The sequence below is a fragment of the Anolis sagrei genome, chromosome 2 (genome assembly GCF_037176765.1).
Source record: "Anolis sagrei isolate rAnoSag1 chromosome 2, rAnoSag1.mat, whole genome shotgun sequence".
In the NCBI taxonomy this organism is placed as follows: Eukaryota; Metazoa; Chordata; class Lepidosauria; order Squamata; family Dactyloidae; genus Anolis; species Anolis sagrei.
This window is the reverse complement of record NC_090022.1, coordinates 195,536,091-195,551,779: the sequence shown is the minus strand read 5'-3', so window position 1 is coordinate 195,551,779 and position 15,689 is coordinate 195,536,091. Positions and strand designations below refer to the sequence as shown.

Here is a 15,689-nt window from a genome sequence, read left to right as displayed (position 1 = left end):
GTCTGATTGACGTATTAATTTGGTATTTTTGAATTTATATCCTGCCTGTCATCTCAATAGGATTCTCAGCACTGATAATGATACATTTAAAAGAAACACTTTTCTATGCTTGTAAAATTTAAGGCATTAAACAGGCTGGAAACTGGCTATTAAAAAAGGAGAAGCTTGCAGAGCCAAGAGCAGGTCTTATCTTTTGCAGATAAGAATTATTCTGCAGAAGATTAAAACAGGAAGGCAACATTTCAGTGAAAGCCAAGAAGAGAGAAGCAAAGCTCTGTTAAATGTAGTCAGATTCTCAAGAAAAACAAAGAAATATGTGAAAGAAAATCCTCTTTGCTCAGGTAAAGATCTTCTATTTCTGCTTTTACACTTTAGGTCAGTGGTTCTTAACCTGTGTGCTGTGGACCACCAGTGAGCTGCAAGGATGAAAATCTGGTCCATGAGCCTCCTTTCTCTTTATTCATTTATTTTATTTATTTTATTTCCTCTCCTTTCGCACCGCCTGCCACTCCTTCCTTGTCGCTGACCATGGCATATGTTCTATATCAGAAACTAGAGCTGATGTGGTCTATCCAATGCAGTTTTCTGAATCAGCACCCCAAACTGAATCTAAAGTTGAACAAAAACTGATTCGTAACCCTTTTGGTACTAACGTTGGAGAGTGGTCCCTGGTCAAGCGGTCCCTGGTCAAGTGGTTCCTGGTCAAAATAAGGTTGGGAACCACTGCTTTAGGTTATATCTGTTGTACATGTGATTAAGTCCCAGCAATTTCACCAAGACCTATGAGTGTCTAGTGTAGACTTCATCCAATCCAGGAATTTCACATAGTAGGAAGAATTTTGGTTGGGCTGTTCTTTATAGAGATTTACACATATTTACAAATTTTTGAATAAAACCATAGGATAGAATTTTTTAAAGTTCAGTTTTAGGTGAAAAAAAACTTGACTGATCCATCCACCCAGTTAGTGGGATTTCTGCTGTAGAATATGAGTGTCTCCTGATGTCCAGCCATGTTGTGGTTGCCACCTCTTTTTATTGGTAGTTTACAGGCCCATGTCATGTTGGGAATAGCTGTACCTGTTGAGTTTGGCTGGTTGAGTAGGGGAAGGATTTTGTTCTGGGTTTCTTTGCTTTCTGAACTCAAGGACATTTGCTTCTGAGCAATTCTTTGCAAAAAATCATCCTAATTTCATTTTTATTCCATTAATTCTCATATGTCTGATAATTTATTTATTTTGTTTGTGGTTTCTGCCCCACATCTATTGGTATTAACTTTTCTTTTTATTATTTTATTTAATCTAGTATTATTAACTTGTAAGTTTGTAAACAGATGCTTAGTACGTATGGTTGCCTTTGAAGACTGTTCGGAAGCTTCAAATAGTCCAATGGGCGGCAGCCAGATTTCTGTACCGGAGCGGGATACAGGGAACACACAACTCCTCTGTTGCATCAGGTCCAGTGGCTGCCAGTCTGCTACCAAGCACAATTAAAAGTGCTGGCTTTAGCCTATAAAGCCCTCAACAGTTCCGTCCCAGTTTACCTGTCCGAATGTATCTCCTTCTGTGAGCCAGCTAGGAGGTTAAGATCGTATGGGGAGGCCTTGCTCTCAGTCCCACCTCCTTCACAGGTGTGGTTGGTGGGGATGAGAGACAGGACCTTCTTAGTGGTAGCCCCTTGGCTTTGGAACTTCCCAGCAAAATTAGACCAGTCCCCTCCCTCCTGACCTTCAGAAAAAGGTTAAAGACGAGGACGTGGGATCAAGCATTCAGGATTCAGTAATCCATTAGAGACTATTTGTTGTTGTTTATTTGTTCGGAGAACTATGGAATAGTGCAATGACAATTTGGAATGGCCATGGACTATGATTTCGGATAACGTGATTTTAAATAGTGTTTTAAGGTTTGATATGTTTGTTCTTAATTATAATTTTAATATATCTGTTTATTTTACTATATATGTATGTTTACATGGCATTGAATCATTGCCTACACATGTAAGCCGCCTTGAGTCCCCTGCTGCGTTGAGAAATGTGGGGTATAAATAGGGTAAATAAATAAATACATTTATCAGTGCCATGCACCTTATCATTATAAGATGTCTCAAGATGGAGTAACTAGCCACTAACATGGTAGTTGCATTGTACTGAATAGCGTGTCTCTCTAGGTGTTTATTAATAGAATGGATTGCCAGTAAAACTCAGTCCTAATATTTGCCTTACAGATCCAACCTGGAAGTAATCGGATTTCAGATATTTAGATGACCGCATTGCATGCAAAGAGGCTTGGAGAAGAATCTAAAATCAGAATATGAATTGGAAACTTGTGAGCTATCTTTTGACCACTGTGCTTATTAAGCTAATCTTGTCACTGTTTATTTACTACTGTGAGTATCATAGGGATTTTTTCAATGCAATTTTCTAACTTTAAGGACAATAGCTTAATAATTCAATTCCTAAATTTCATTCATGACAGTTTCTGTGGTGAAGGCAAATGGAAAGGCTTTGTTTACCTTTTTCTCATTACAGCACTAAAAATAGTTACTCAGAATTTATTACATTAAATCAAAAAAGTAGGTATTACTCAGAAAGATTGAGGAAGACTTACAATTTGAAGGTAGCATAACAAATCAGGATCAAAATATGGCACAGTTAAACTACACAAAACCCATGGAGAATAGATTACCTTTTTGGCCATATGACATAGCGAAAATTAGATTTAGAAATTAAAATTAGAAAATGTTAGATTTGATGATGCAGCAGATTTAACTGCAAACTTGAAAAACACTGCTTATCATGCTATAGTGTGTGTCATTGCCAATACTGACCCCTCTAGACTACCATCATCGCCTCCATGTCTTTTGTTCAGTTTACAAATGCTAATCTATGGAAAAGGGGAGGCTTCATAGTGGTACTCATCGATTCTGTCCAGAATTTGAGGATTGGCTCACTATTAGACACCATTAGACCCATGTTCAGTATTTTTGCTGAAAAGCTTACAAGTATTACGTTATTTAACATTGAACTATGAATACTATTCCACGAATTGCTCTAGATTGAGAGGCCTTGTCATAAGATATAATAGTATAGTGGTAGAGTCATTCTGTAGATGAGGTGACTGAGTCCTTCTTGTTTATAAAGCTATTCCCTTCCAACTCTATTGCATGCCTGTAAAACATGGACCATCTACAAAAGACCATCATCACTGAAGTGATGATCCTCCGCCATCATCTTTGCTGGATCTGCCACGTTTTCTGAATGTCCAATAACCCTCTCCTAACTCAAGAAACTCAACTTTCCAAACTCTGTGTCGCCACAAGTTAGTGTATTGGTTGCAGTGTGTAAGTGTGTCTTACAAACCTAACATTAAACCATTGAGTCTATGTAAAATAAGCAATAAAATATATAATTTTTATTTTGAAAAGTTTTCATGTTTAGAAAGCTCTGTCCTAAGTCCTCAAACATGACCTTTTGGTCAGCTTCAGTCAGATGTTGATCATGGCTATAACTTGATGTCACGACAACTAAGGTAGTTGTTTTGCATTTACTTTATACACATCTTTTCTATTTTTTTGAAATGTACTAGAATAATCCAGTTACAGAATAAATAATAATAATAATAATAATAATAATAATAATAATAATAATAATAAATGAACTGCAAGGTACACTTGGTAGGGAGTAGTGCAGAAATAAGCAATAAATACTATACTTTAAATACATAAATGAAAGGTTTTCATGAAATACATTATGTCCCAATACACTTTGTTATTACAGTTTATGTATTTGTCCATATCCCTTATAAAGGAATAGTTGAAGTTTTGGTTTCCTAGTAAGACTTACTTAATTACTATGTCACAAAATGATGCATGTGTAAAACATGTGTCACCAATATAAAATGATTACGTTGTCAGCATCTGTCAGACATTGATCATGGGTATATGATGTCACAATAACAAAACAACATGGGTATAACATGATGTCACAAACAACAAGGTAGTTGTTTTGCATTTATTTACTATTTTTTGAAATACATAAATTGTGCAGTTGCAGAAATAATAATAATAATAATAATAATAATAATAATAATAATAATAAATGAATTGCAAGGCACACTTGGTAGGAATCAGGCATGTAGCCGGGGGGGGGGGGGCTTGGGGGCTTCAGCCCCCCCCCCCCCCCCCCAAATTCTGATGGTGGTCCTAGAGAAGGCCTTACTGGTACATTATTTAAACTGTTATGTTTATTCATATCATGATCTGATCACCATATGGGGTAACGATACAAAAGGTTTGCTAGGGTAGACCCTCTTCACTCAGACTCAGCCCCCTCCCCCGAAACAAACTCAGCCCCCCCCCCCTAAACAAAATCCTGGCTACGGGCCTGGTAGGAATAATGTAGGAAAGTAGTGTCATGAGGGTGTGTGGAAATCTAATTGCAAATCACAGTTTGCTGAACGAGTGCAATTACACTTTTGAAGCGAGATGTGATATCAAAAGGTGCTTGTTGTTGTTTATTTGTTCAGTCGCTTATGACTCTTTGTGACCAGCTCACACCAGAGCTCCCTGTCGACCGTCACCATCCCCAGCTCCTTCAAAGTTAAGCCAGTCACTTCAAGGATATCATCCATCTTCCCTTGGTCTGCCTTTTTCCTTCCATTTTCCCCAGCATCATTGTCTTCTCCAAGTTTTCCTGTCTTATCATTATATGGCCACGTACTTCATCTTTACCTCTAATATCCTTCCCTCTAGTATGAACTGGTTGGATCTTCTTGTGGTCCAAGGCATTCTCAGAATTTTCCTCCAGCACCAGAGTTCAAAAGCATCTATCTTCCTTCGCTCAGCCTTCCTTATGGTCCAGCTCTCACATCCATAGGTTACTACAGGGAATACCATTGCTTTAACTATGCAGATCTTCATTGCCAATGTGATGTCTCTACTCTTCACTATTTTATCGAGATTGGTCATTACTCTCTTCCTAAGTAAACAACTTCTGATTTCCTGGCTGCAGTCTGCATCTGCAGTAATTTTCATGCCTAGAAATACAAAGTCTGTCACTGCCCCCACGTTTTCTCCCTCAATTTTGGTATTATCTTTAGCAGTGCCACTGATGTGAAACAGTAGATTGTGTTATAAAGTCCTCAATAATCTAACCCAGTATCCTCAGCAAGCATGGCTAACAGTCATGTTAGTTGAGAGAATCTGTGAGTTGAAGCCCTTAAAATGACTTTTCTAGGCTCTCCCGCAGCCTAATTTAGGGGACAGAATGCTCCAGGGAATGCAGTGAACATCATTGAGACGAAGTTTGTTTGAAGTGGTATGTAACATTTAAAAATAAATAAATAAATAAATAAATAAATAAATAAATAAATTTATTTACTTCTATACCACTATTCTCAGCCCGGAGGCGACTCACAGCAGTTCACAACACACAGGAAACAGCAAAGTTCAATACATCAATATAAAAACAGTTAACAACCTAATCAATACACAGTTAGTACACAAATTACTATAATAACCAATCACTAGCATGTCATCACTAAAAACACGATCCAGATTCGTCATCCATTGATCCATTCCTATGTCATTACCAGTCATTGCACTAATTATTCGAACGCCTGCTGAAATAACCAGGTCTTTACTTTTTTGTGGAATACCATTAGAGATGGTGCTAATCTAATGTCTGTGGGAAGGGCGTTTCACAACCAGGAAGCCACCACCGAGAAGGCCCTATCTCTCGTCCCCGCCAGCCGTGCTTGTGAAGCTGGCGGGATCGAGAGCAGGGCCTCCCCGGAAGATCTCAAAGTACTGGTGGGTTCATAGGCCGAGATGCGGTCGGAAAGGTAGCTTGGGCCGGAACCGTTTAGGGCTTTAAAGGTCAACGCCAGCACTTTAAATTGAGCCCGGTAGCAAATCGGTAGCCAGTGGAGTTGGTGCAACAGGGGGGTTGTATGCTCCCTGCATTCTGCTCCTGTTAGAATCATGGCTGCCAAGCGTTGGACTAGTTGAAGCCTCTGATCCATCTTCAGAGGCAACCCCACGTAGAGAGCGTTGCAGTTGTCTAGGCGGGATGTAACGAGAGCGTGGACTACTGTGGCCAAGTCAGACTTTCCAAGATATGGGCGCAGCTGGCGCACAAGTTTTAACTGTGCAAATGCTCCCCTGGTCACCGCCGAAACCTGGGGTTCCAGGCTCAGCGAAAATAAAACCATAAAAATTACAACCAAAATAGTATCCAATTCAAGCTCCAGCTATCTCTGCTCATAGCTAACTGTGAAGCATTTGTGACATACATGAATAAGACTTTTAAATTGGCATTCTGCATGATGCATTAAATTTAAGATGGATGGTGGCATCTTGTATTCAGGAACCAGCTACCAACTCAGTACATGCCTCCTAGAAAGCCAATGAAGAAATTATCTGTGGTTTTCCCCTAGTTCCCTTCCCCATCTTTTGTCAGCACTCATGCCACTTCAAGCAACAGGATGCTACTGATTATAAGATTGTGGGTGAATACACCTGCCAGAAAATTTCAGTCTTCTATCAAGCCTCAAGAAATAAGATACACCACTCGTGTGGGGGTGCCCTCATCACCAGCCAATGGGTTGTGTCAGCTGCTCACTGCTACGGATCGTAAGTTAAAATACATTTATCATTTCGCCTGTGACAGTATTATTGGTTTTAACTAACCTAGGCATGAAACCCTGCTTTCCACACTCGATATTGAAATCATCATCACCATCTGCAGTATCCATCCTGCACTAAAGAATACGTTTTGGTTGTTCAAGTATATGGGTTTGTTTCCAAAATAGTATTATAAGCTAATCTTCAATGAAACTAACATTTGTCAGTGCTCAAGCCACTTCGAGCAATAGGATGCTCCCAAGAGCAGCAGTGATGATGTTGCAATGGCTTTGAGCTTGCAGGTGTCAAAAGTATTTGACTAGCAGTGAAGCTGTTTCATGGTGTTCTTGTTCCCTCTCTCAACCTAGACAAATCCAAGTGAGACTTGAGGGAAAGGATGGCTCTGAGTGGTACATAAACGCAACCAAAATCATCCGTCACCCCAGCTACAACTCAAAACCCATTGACAACGACATCATGCTGATCAAGCTGTCCACACCAGCCACCCTCAACAGCCGAGTGCAACCTGTCTCCCTACCTACTAGCTGTGTCACAGCTGGAACACAGTGTCTCATCTATAGTGGGAGCCTCATCAATGGCGGTAAGTTCTCTTTGTATTTTTTCTCATATTTTTATTGTTATTATTATTTAACATATACATTTTAGACAACACCGAGCAGCAATCGGACTGTTCAAAATCAGAGAGAGTAACAAGTATACATGTTTTTACCACTAATGAAAGATTGAAGTAGAATGCATGGAAATACTGAACACTACACCTATAACGCTAAGTTAAATAAAAGTGAGATATTACTTCCAGTTAGTATACTAACTCTGTCTTTCTTTTTTAAAATAATAATTCTAAATTTTACTTTGAATATGGTAAAAAATAAAAAATGCAGATGTTTCTTGTGGCCTGTCCACACCAACCGCAGAAAGCGCATGCTTTCTGGGGTGGGTATCCAGACATTCTCTTGGGACTAGACCAAGAGAACATCTGGAGGCCCTATCCCCAAGCCCCCAGACCCCTTAGAAAAGTAATAGAAACTTACCATCCTCCATTACAAGCCATGGCTGGCTCTTCCGGCGCCAGGAAAGTGGCGGGGGGGGGGAGCAATTTTCCTTCCCTCCCCCCCCCCCCCCCCCCCACGCTCCACTGGTACATCATTTCAGTGCTCTGGGAGAGCCAGCGGTGGCTTGTAATGGAGGATGGGTAATTTTTATTACTTTTCTTAGGAATCTGGAGGCTTGAGGGGAGGGGTTGGTATTCCCACAGTTTACCAGGCTTATTTAGCCTGGTAAACTGTGGGAATGATGTCTGGACTATAATCCAGAGACCAGAAATAGTGGGTCTATCCCGCGCCTTTCAAGAAGGCGCAGAATATATCCACTATCAAATTAATTCGCTACAAACTAGGGTTTTCCTGGTTTATAGCAAATTAATTCAGGACTGTCCAGAATGTGGTCTGGACAGCCCCTCCTTTAAGTGTAGATACTGCAATAAAGGTCCTGTCTGGATAGGCCCACAGATTATCTGGCAGTGCGGACTCATATAATTTAAAAGCAGAAAACCTAGGATTGTATCCTGGGCTATACGGCCTGTCTGGAAGGCCCCATAGAGTTTTCATCCCTCTCCAAATAAATCTTGTTAGTTCAGCATTCCTGTTTGTAAATTCTTTTTCCTTGAAGTCAATTGTGATATTCTGGAACAAGAAGCACAGTCTGGGAAGAATGTTCATTTTTATTGTATCTATCCATCCTAGGAGGGAGATCTCCAAATTCAATTGAGGTTTTTTTCATGGTTATTTTTTGTATAGATCATTGTTATTCATTGTTATATTTATTAAACATTATAAATAGGAACAGTAATGGAAAAATGTTGGCGAGGGTGCCAAGAAATTGGAACCTACATACATACATATGTGGTGGGATTGCAAATATGTAAAAGATTTTGGGGAATTGGTAATAAAAGAAATAGAAAATATTATGGATATAAAAATTAGAAGGAATCCAGTAAAATATTACTTTTAATTTATAAAGAGGATGGGAAAGATAAGAGGGAAAAATAATAGACATGCTATTAACAGCAGCTAGATTATTAATTGAAAAATATTGAAAAGGGGAAATGAAAATACCAATTAATGAATGGTATAAAGAAGTCTGGAAAATGGCACTGAGCAGTAAGCTAACATCAAACTTAAAAGTAAAAAAAGGGATCATGTAAATAAAAAGATTTTGAAAGTATTTGGAGAAAAATTCTAGAAAAAGTATTGGAAAAAGAAGACACGAATGAAGAATTGAACTTTTGGTGGGACTTTAGAAGAAGAGATGGCTCTGGAGAAGGGGAGCACAGGGGTGAATGTAAATAAAAGAGGAGGAGATGTATAGTATATGTCTATATATCTGTATTTTATATAAATATATATATATATATACACACACACACATACACACACACACACACACATATATATATATGACTCATGGATATGTCAAAGACCATTCTGTAGAGAGGAAAGAACACCAAATCAGAGGGCAGCCACCTCTGACTGCCACTGCTGCCATTTCTTGCCCTGGCATTCAAAAAGGCAAAAAGGGTGTCACCATGGAGAAGGGGTAGGGGACGTTATTAGCTTAACCAAGGATGGGCCAAGCTCTTTCCTTTCACCACTCTACTTAGAGAAGGGGGTGATTCCTTTTTAGCTAAGACTTAAGATACAGTACCCACACTGAGCCATGAATAAGTTGACATAGGTTTTTGGAGCTGATTTTTTGACTAAAACTTTTAGAATTATACATAACTGTATAGGGTTTATACAACTTTTACAATACGAAGCAGCTTACAAGTACACCTGTTTCTCAAGATGCCACACTTCCTTACAGGAAGTGACACACATGCACATGCATAGCTACTCAATAACAGGACAAAGTTGTTGTAAAAGAAAAGGAAAGAAAAGGTGCTTTGAGTTTGGGAGTTATGGTCCACTGCCAATCTGGAGGAATAAGAAAGGATATATTATCAGATAGACAGGCTCAAAACTACTACAGAGGAGAAAGGCAGAAGAAACCACCATTCATAGAGGACTTAGCTCAATCCTGCAAGTAAAGAATGCAACAGAATCCTAAGAGCTACTATGAGAAATGTAAAAGGGAGACGGAATAGAAAGATAAATATGAAAGGATACCTTAGTACTTATTGCACAGGCTCTCAAAATTACCCCTACAAATGTTTCTCTTTTTCTCTCAAGATGACATAGACATTTGCTTCTGTCGGGGATGCTTTGAATGCAATTTTCCTACTTCTTGGGAGGGAGTTGGCCTGGATGGCCCATGAGGTCTCTTCCAACTCTATGATATATCTAGCAATATAGTATAGTTGTGGCATTAATTCAAATGAAAACAAAACCCTTCTAATTTTCAGGATGAATGCCATCTTTTTTGTCTCTTTTCTAGCTAACTATCACGACACACTGGAGTGCCTGAAGGCTCCTGTAGTGTCTTCTACTGAATGCAAGAACACTTATTCAGGAAGTATCACAAGCAATATGATATGTCTGAAATTTTTGGGAGATGGCAGAAGCCCTGGCAGGGTAAATCTTCTGCAAATATGGACAATGTTTGCAGCCTCTCTTGTCTTATGAGTCCCCCCTTGGGGGTTGAGAAGGGTGGGGTAGAAATGCGCGAAATAAATTATGTGTTCTTCCTTGTTAATAGGTTTTACCATCTCATCCTCCCTCTGATATTGCTGGACTACACAAGTCCCAATTTTCATTTGTGACATGCAGAATGTATAATTCAATAAAATTATTATTGGTATGAGTTCATTGAAAAAGCTAAAAGAGGCTCTGAGTTTGCAAGACCTGAACAGGTTTGCAAAACAGGATCTTTTGTGGATCTCTTAAGGCCCTTCCAGATGGGCCCAAAACGCAGGACCTTTCTCACTTTTACCTGAGACGTCCGAACAATGCCTCAGACCAGTGGTTCTCAACCTGGGGTCCCCAGATGTCTTTGGCTTACAGCTCCCAGAAATCCCAGCCAGTTTACCAGCTGTTAGGATTTCTGGGAGTTGAAGGCCAAAAGCATCTGGGGACCCCAGGTTGAGAACCACTGCCTCAGACAAAAGCAAATTAATGTGGAGAAAACTGGGTTTTCCCAGTTTATTCCACATTAATTAAACACCTGGAAAGATCTGGACCTTAAGCTAGGGTTTGGAAGGATCTTTCCAGGTGTAGGCCATAAGGGGATTGACTCCTGGGAGTGCTTCTGCAGTCCCAGGGATCAATCCCCACAAACATCCCTACACCCATCCCTGTCTGGATGATGTTTTTTAGTGGACTGCAATTGATTGATGTGGATAATGATTTGAACCAGAAAACTGTTTTAATGGATATTTATAACTGTTTTAATTTATGCTAATTGTATTTTATGCTATGACTCTATATTGTATTGACATTGAATAGTGCCTGTTGGTAGCCATCCTGAGTCCCTCTTCAGAGGTTGAGAAAGATGGGATAGAAATGTTCCAAATAAATAGATAGATAGATAGATAAATAAATAAATAAATAAATAAATAAATAAATGATATATCAAAATTGAATAATTCCTGAAGAATAAATTATTATTTTTAATTACTGCAAAAGTTTCCTGTGTTTTAGGTACATGTAGAAGAGCCCTTATTCATATGGCCTTGCAAGTTGGTTGATTTGGCGGCTCATGACATCTAAAGCATAACAGATAACATTACAAGAGTGTTCTTTGTTGCTTTACATAGCAATCAAAGTTTTCTGTGATCTTTCTTTGCTTAAAATAGCTAACTTCTTTGCTATAGATTATTGTGTATATTTTAGTGTGACTAGAGAAAATGTCCCTGGTATACATCAGGGTGCAGCCCATGGACTACATGCTGCCACCACTAGTCCTATCCAGGCATGTAGCGAGGGGGTGGTTTTAGGGGTTCAACCCCCCCCCCCCCCGAAATGTTTCAGATTTTTTTAAAAACCTGGTTTACTCATGAATTTTAACTGGCTAACCAAATCCTCATGCTAAGACTATGAGATGCAAAAAATTAAGAGTTCCTCCAGAACTGCAAGCACTATCTCAAGCAAATATTGACAATTTATTCACACTGTCATTACTTGCAGCAATAGCCGATGTAGCAAAGCAACCAAGTTGGGGGGGGGGGTGTTGAATGCTATCATTAAGGAGGCCAGACTTGGTGGAGGTGGTTGACAGGGGCGGAGCTGCAGGTTATTGAAGGCTGCTCTGCCCCCTGCTGTGCTCTTTGCTTCAGCGTGAGCTAGGAGGCAGGTTTCAACCCCTTCCCCGTGAAATTTTCAACCCTCCCCCGAAAATTTCAACTCCTCCCGAAAACATTTTCTGGCTACGGCCCTGGCCTATCTAATGTTGGGTAGTGGGGGAGATCGATTTTTGAATGCAAATAATCTTCTCTTTCTGACTGTATCACTTACATAATGTGCTTCCTTCACATTTCTTTACAGGGTGATAGTGGTTATCCTGTAGTCTGCAATGGGAAGCTCCAGGGCCTTCTCTCCTGGGGCACTTTTCACTCTAATAAGGATCATCTTGAAGTCTATACCAAGGTTTGCAACTACATCCCATGGATTAACAGCACCATAGAGTCCAACTGATCACAGCTTCCCAGTTAGTTTGAAATCAAGGCTTTGATTCATGCAAAGTACGATTCATGTAAAGCGGATCTGGTGGTTATTTATGCTTTCTCTATTTTGCTGGTGGAGGCTGTCTTTTTCCCTGAAGAAGCTCATACCTTCTATTCAATGTTATTTATTCCAGTGATCAACTGCTAAAACAGCAGGAAACAAAAATGTTTCAAGGCCAATGTTTCACCCTTCATTTTCCCACAGAACTCCATTTCATTTGCCTACTTGAATGCAGCTGAAGTTATTTAAGAGGAAGTTGTTTAAAACCCCTCAACCAGCAGAGGGAGTTATTATTTTCGGACAGCTCAAGAGAAAATGCTTGATGACTTTAAATGAGTACTAAATGTGTTCAGCATAAACAAAAAAGAAAAAAACCACCCAGCTTAAACTCAGCAGAATATGAAGTCCTTATAGATTTGACACCTCACAGCAAACTAAAATTCGTGTTTCAAAACCAATGTTCACCAAAATTCTGACTGCATTTACAAGGTGAATTTAAAATCTTGTCTGAGAAAGCAAAATTAGTATTGCTGCCTTTCTCAACTACATATCTGTGAAACTGGATTCTCCACCTTTACAGGCACCACAACAAAGCACAGAAACCGCTTAAATAGAGAACCAAACATTCACCTGCTATGATCATGAATTGAACTTAAAATAAGAAAACTGCGCAAAAAAATACAACCATTATTTTATATTATGTCTTAATTTAGGCCTACTGTTGCATTGCAGTGCACTCTAGTTCTGTTGTAACGCATATGGTTTGATTTGTTGAACTTTGGAAGAATTTTTATGTATGGCCATGTGTATTGGTGGTAGTTGAGAATAAATTGAAATATTATGGTAAATTTCAAAGTTTTTACAATACAATTTCATTGCATGGACATTGTGCAATTGTTTAGATATTGCTTTACTTTGCACTCCCTTACTATCTATCCCCTCTTCCTCCCTCTGCAACACTACTCCTTGGAGCACCCAGTAGCGTAATGGGTTAAACCTTTGTGCCAGCAGGACTGCTGACCGAGAGGTCAGCAGCTCAAATCTGGGGAGAGTAGGTTGAGCTCCCTCTGTCATCTCCAGCTCCCCATGCAGGGACATGAGAGAAGCCTCCCACAAGGATGGTAAAACGTCAAAAAGAAATCCGGGCATCCACTGGGCAACATCCTTGCAGATGGCCAATTCTCTCACACCAGAAGTGACTTGCAATCTCTCAAGTCGCTCCTGACATGAAAAAAAAAACCTACTCCTCAAAACCAATAACATCTTATACATAGGGTTGGCCTAAGGGGCTCCACCATAGAAATTAATTTTAAAAAGGGTTCCAGGAATCAAAAAAAGTTGGAAACCATTGGTCTACATTATTGGTGTTGTGTGACTTTGTTTGATCTCCAAAAATGGTGACCCTCAGGCAAATATACCATGGGGGTTTCTTGGGGAGATTTGTTCATAGAGGGGTTAGACTTGGCCTTCTCTAGAAACTGAGGGAGTAGAATTTGTTCACGGTGATCCAGTGAGTTTCTATGTCTGAGCGGGGATAAGAACTCAGCTCCCCAGAGTCATAATCAATGTTTGAACCAGTCAGTGATGACGAATTGTGGTAGGTAAAGTCTGGCAGCCATCTAATGGCTTACATATTCTACATGCAAGAAGAGATGCTCATTCAATTGAGAATGGATCAGTTATAAGGAATAACACGGACAGAAAGAAGAGTGGGAGGGACCTTTGTAAAGCTTGGGGTTCAATCCATTGGGGAACATTCCCATAGAAGCCTTAACTAAAGCACAAACAGCTGTGTGCAATGGCTTCATCTGCTTATGACCCAGAGACCACTAGTCACCCAATGGAAAGTGTGGGGGAGTTGGGGAAGGGTCAGTTTTTATCTCTGCACCCCCTGCTGGCTGCACTGGCCAAGAGTAATGAGATGTCACTTCGGAAATGTCTTTCATATCAGGGAGCACATCTGCAGTGACTATTGTCTCAAAGCAGTTGGGGAGGGGGGACAAACTAGTTCTTTAGCATCTACCCAAATCGGCTTTGTGCAAACACAGAACAGAAACACGTTAGCAATAGCCATAGATTACTCCAAATTCTTCCTGGAAATCTAGAGCAAACTGTGACTTTGGGCCCATGTAAGCAGCCGCAATTGTTTACATAGCCATCCTCATTTCCCCAGTATAGGGTGACACTCATCATCCCACTTCTTGGGTGCGGCATGGCTAATATCCATTGCTCGTTTGCTGGAGTGACGTTGGCCAAGGGATGTTGGTGTAAGGGAAATCTCCCCCTCCCCACTTCACCTCATTTTGGATAAGAGCAGAAGGGGACAATAAAGGTGACCATCCAGCCAACTTCAGTGTCATTGGATACTCAGAAACCCTGCTCGGTTCTGTAGCAGCTAGACACTAGCAGTCAATTCAAAACTCTGGATCAACCTGGGACAAAGTACATGTAGATGTGCCCAGGATTTAGCCGAGGAAAGCTTTCAGATCAACATGGAAAGTGGCCACACTGGGAAGGAAGAAGACTGAAAAAACACCCTCCAGTGTCTTCTTCCAGTGGGAGTTTTCTTTGGAACAGTGTTTCTCTAACTGTACTCCTCCATATGTTTTAGACTTCCACAATACCTAACAGCTGGTAAACTTGCTGGGATTTCTGGGAGCTGAAGTCTAAAGGACCTGGAGGAGCAGAGGTTAAGAAAAACTGTTCTGAAAGGACACACATCCAGTTCCAGCAAGAGCAATTTGGATTTAAGCCTTATTTTTTTTTACATATGACCTAATAATAATAATAATAATAATAATAATAATAATAATAATAAATGCCATCAAAGCCAAAATTGAAAAGTTGATGACAGATCCCAAGTGTAGAGTCTGCAAGGAAGCAGATGAAACAATAGATCACATCCTCAGCTGCTGCAAGAAGATTGTGCAGGCAGACTACAAGCAGTGGCATAACACCATTACTCAGATTATTCATTGAAATCTGTGTCACAAATACCATCTGCCTGTGACAAAAAACTGGCAGGATCACAAACCTGAAAATGTTAAAGAAAATGAACATGTCAAACTACTTTGGGACTTCCAAATTCAGACTGACAGAGTTTTGGAGCACAATAATCCTGACCTCACGATTGTGTTAAAAAACCAAATATGGATCATCAATGATGCAATCCCAGGTGACAGCAGGATTGAAGAGAAACAACTAGAAAAGCTGACACGATATGAGGATTTAAAGATTGAACTGCAAAGTCTCTGGCACAAGCCAATAAAGGTGGTACCAGTAGTGATCAGCACACTGGGTGCAGTGCCTAAAGACCTTGGCCTGCACTTAAACACAATTGATGCTGACAAAAATACCATATGTCAGCTGCAAAAGGCCACCTTATTGGGATCT

General features: G+C 40.0%; 1 protein-coding gene across 1 annotated transcript; it reads left to right on the top strand.

Moving 5' to 3' along the window:
- The first annotated feature begins 226 nt into the window (after positions 1-226).
- LOC132765444 (trypsin-like) lies at positions 227-13,167 on the top strand. The gene is made up of 6 exons (XM_067464319.1): positions 227-341; positions 2,221-2,382; positions 6,432-6,627; positions 6,987-7,219; positions 10,072-10,208; positions 12,117-13,167. The coding sequence occupies exons 2-6, from the start codon at positions 2,307-2,309 to the stop codon at positions 12,264-12,266; spliced, it is 792 nt and encodes a 263-aa protein (XP_067320420.1). The 5' UTR covers positions 227-341; positions 2,221-2,306; the 3' UTR covers positions 12,267-13,167.
- The last annotated feature ends 2,522 nt before the right edge of the window (positions 13,168-15,689 follow it).

Coding starts and splice junctions, on each gene's coding strand:
- LOC132765444 (XM_067464319.1), top strand. CDS start 2,307: ATGAATTGGAAACTTGTGAGCTATCTTTTGACCACTGTGCTTATTAAG. Junction 2,383..6,431: donor GTCACTGTTTATTTACTACT/GTGAGTATCATA, acceptor GTTTTCCCCTAG/TTCCCTTCCCCATCTTTTGT. Junction 6,628..6,986: donor GCTGCTCACTGCTACGGATC/GTAAGTTAAAAT, acceptor CTCTCAACCTAG/ACAAATCCAAGTGAGACTTG.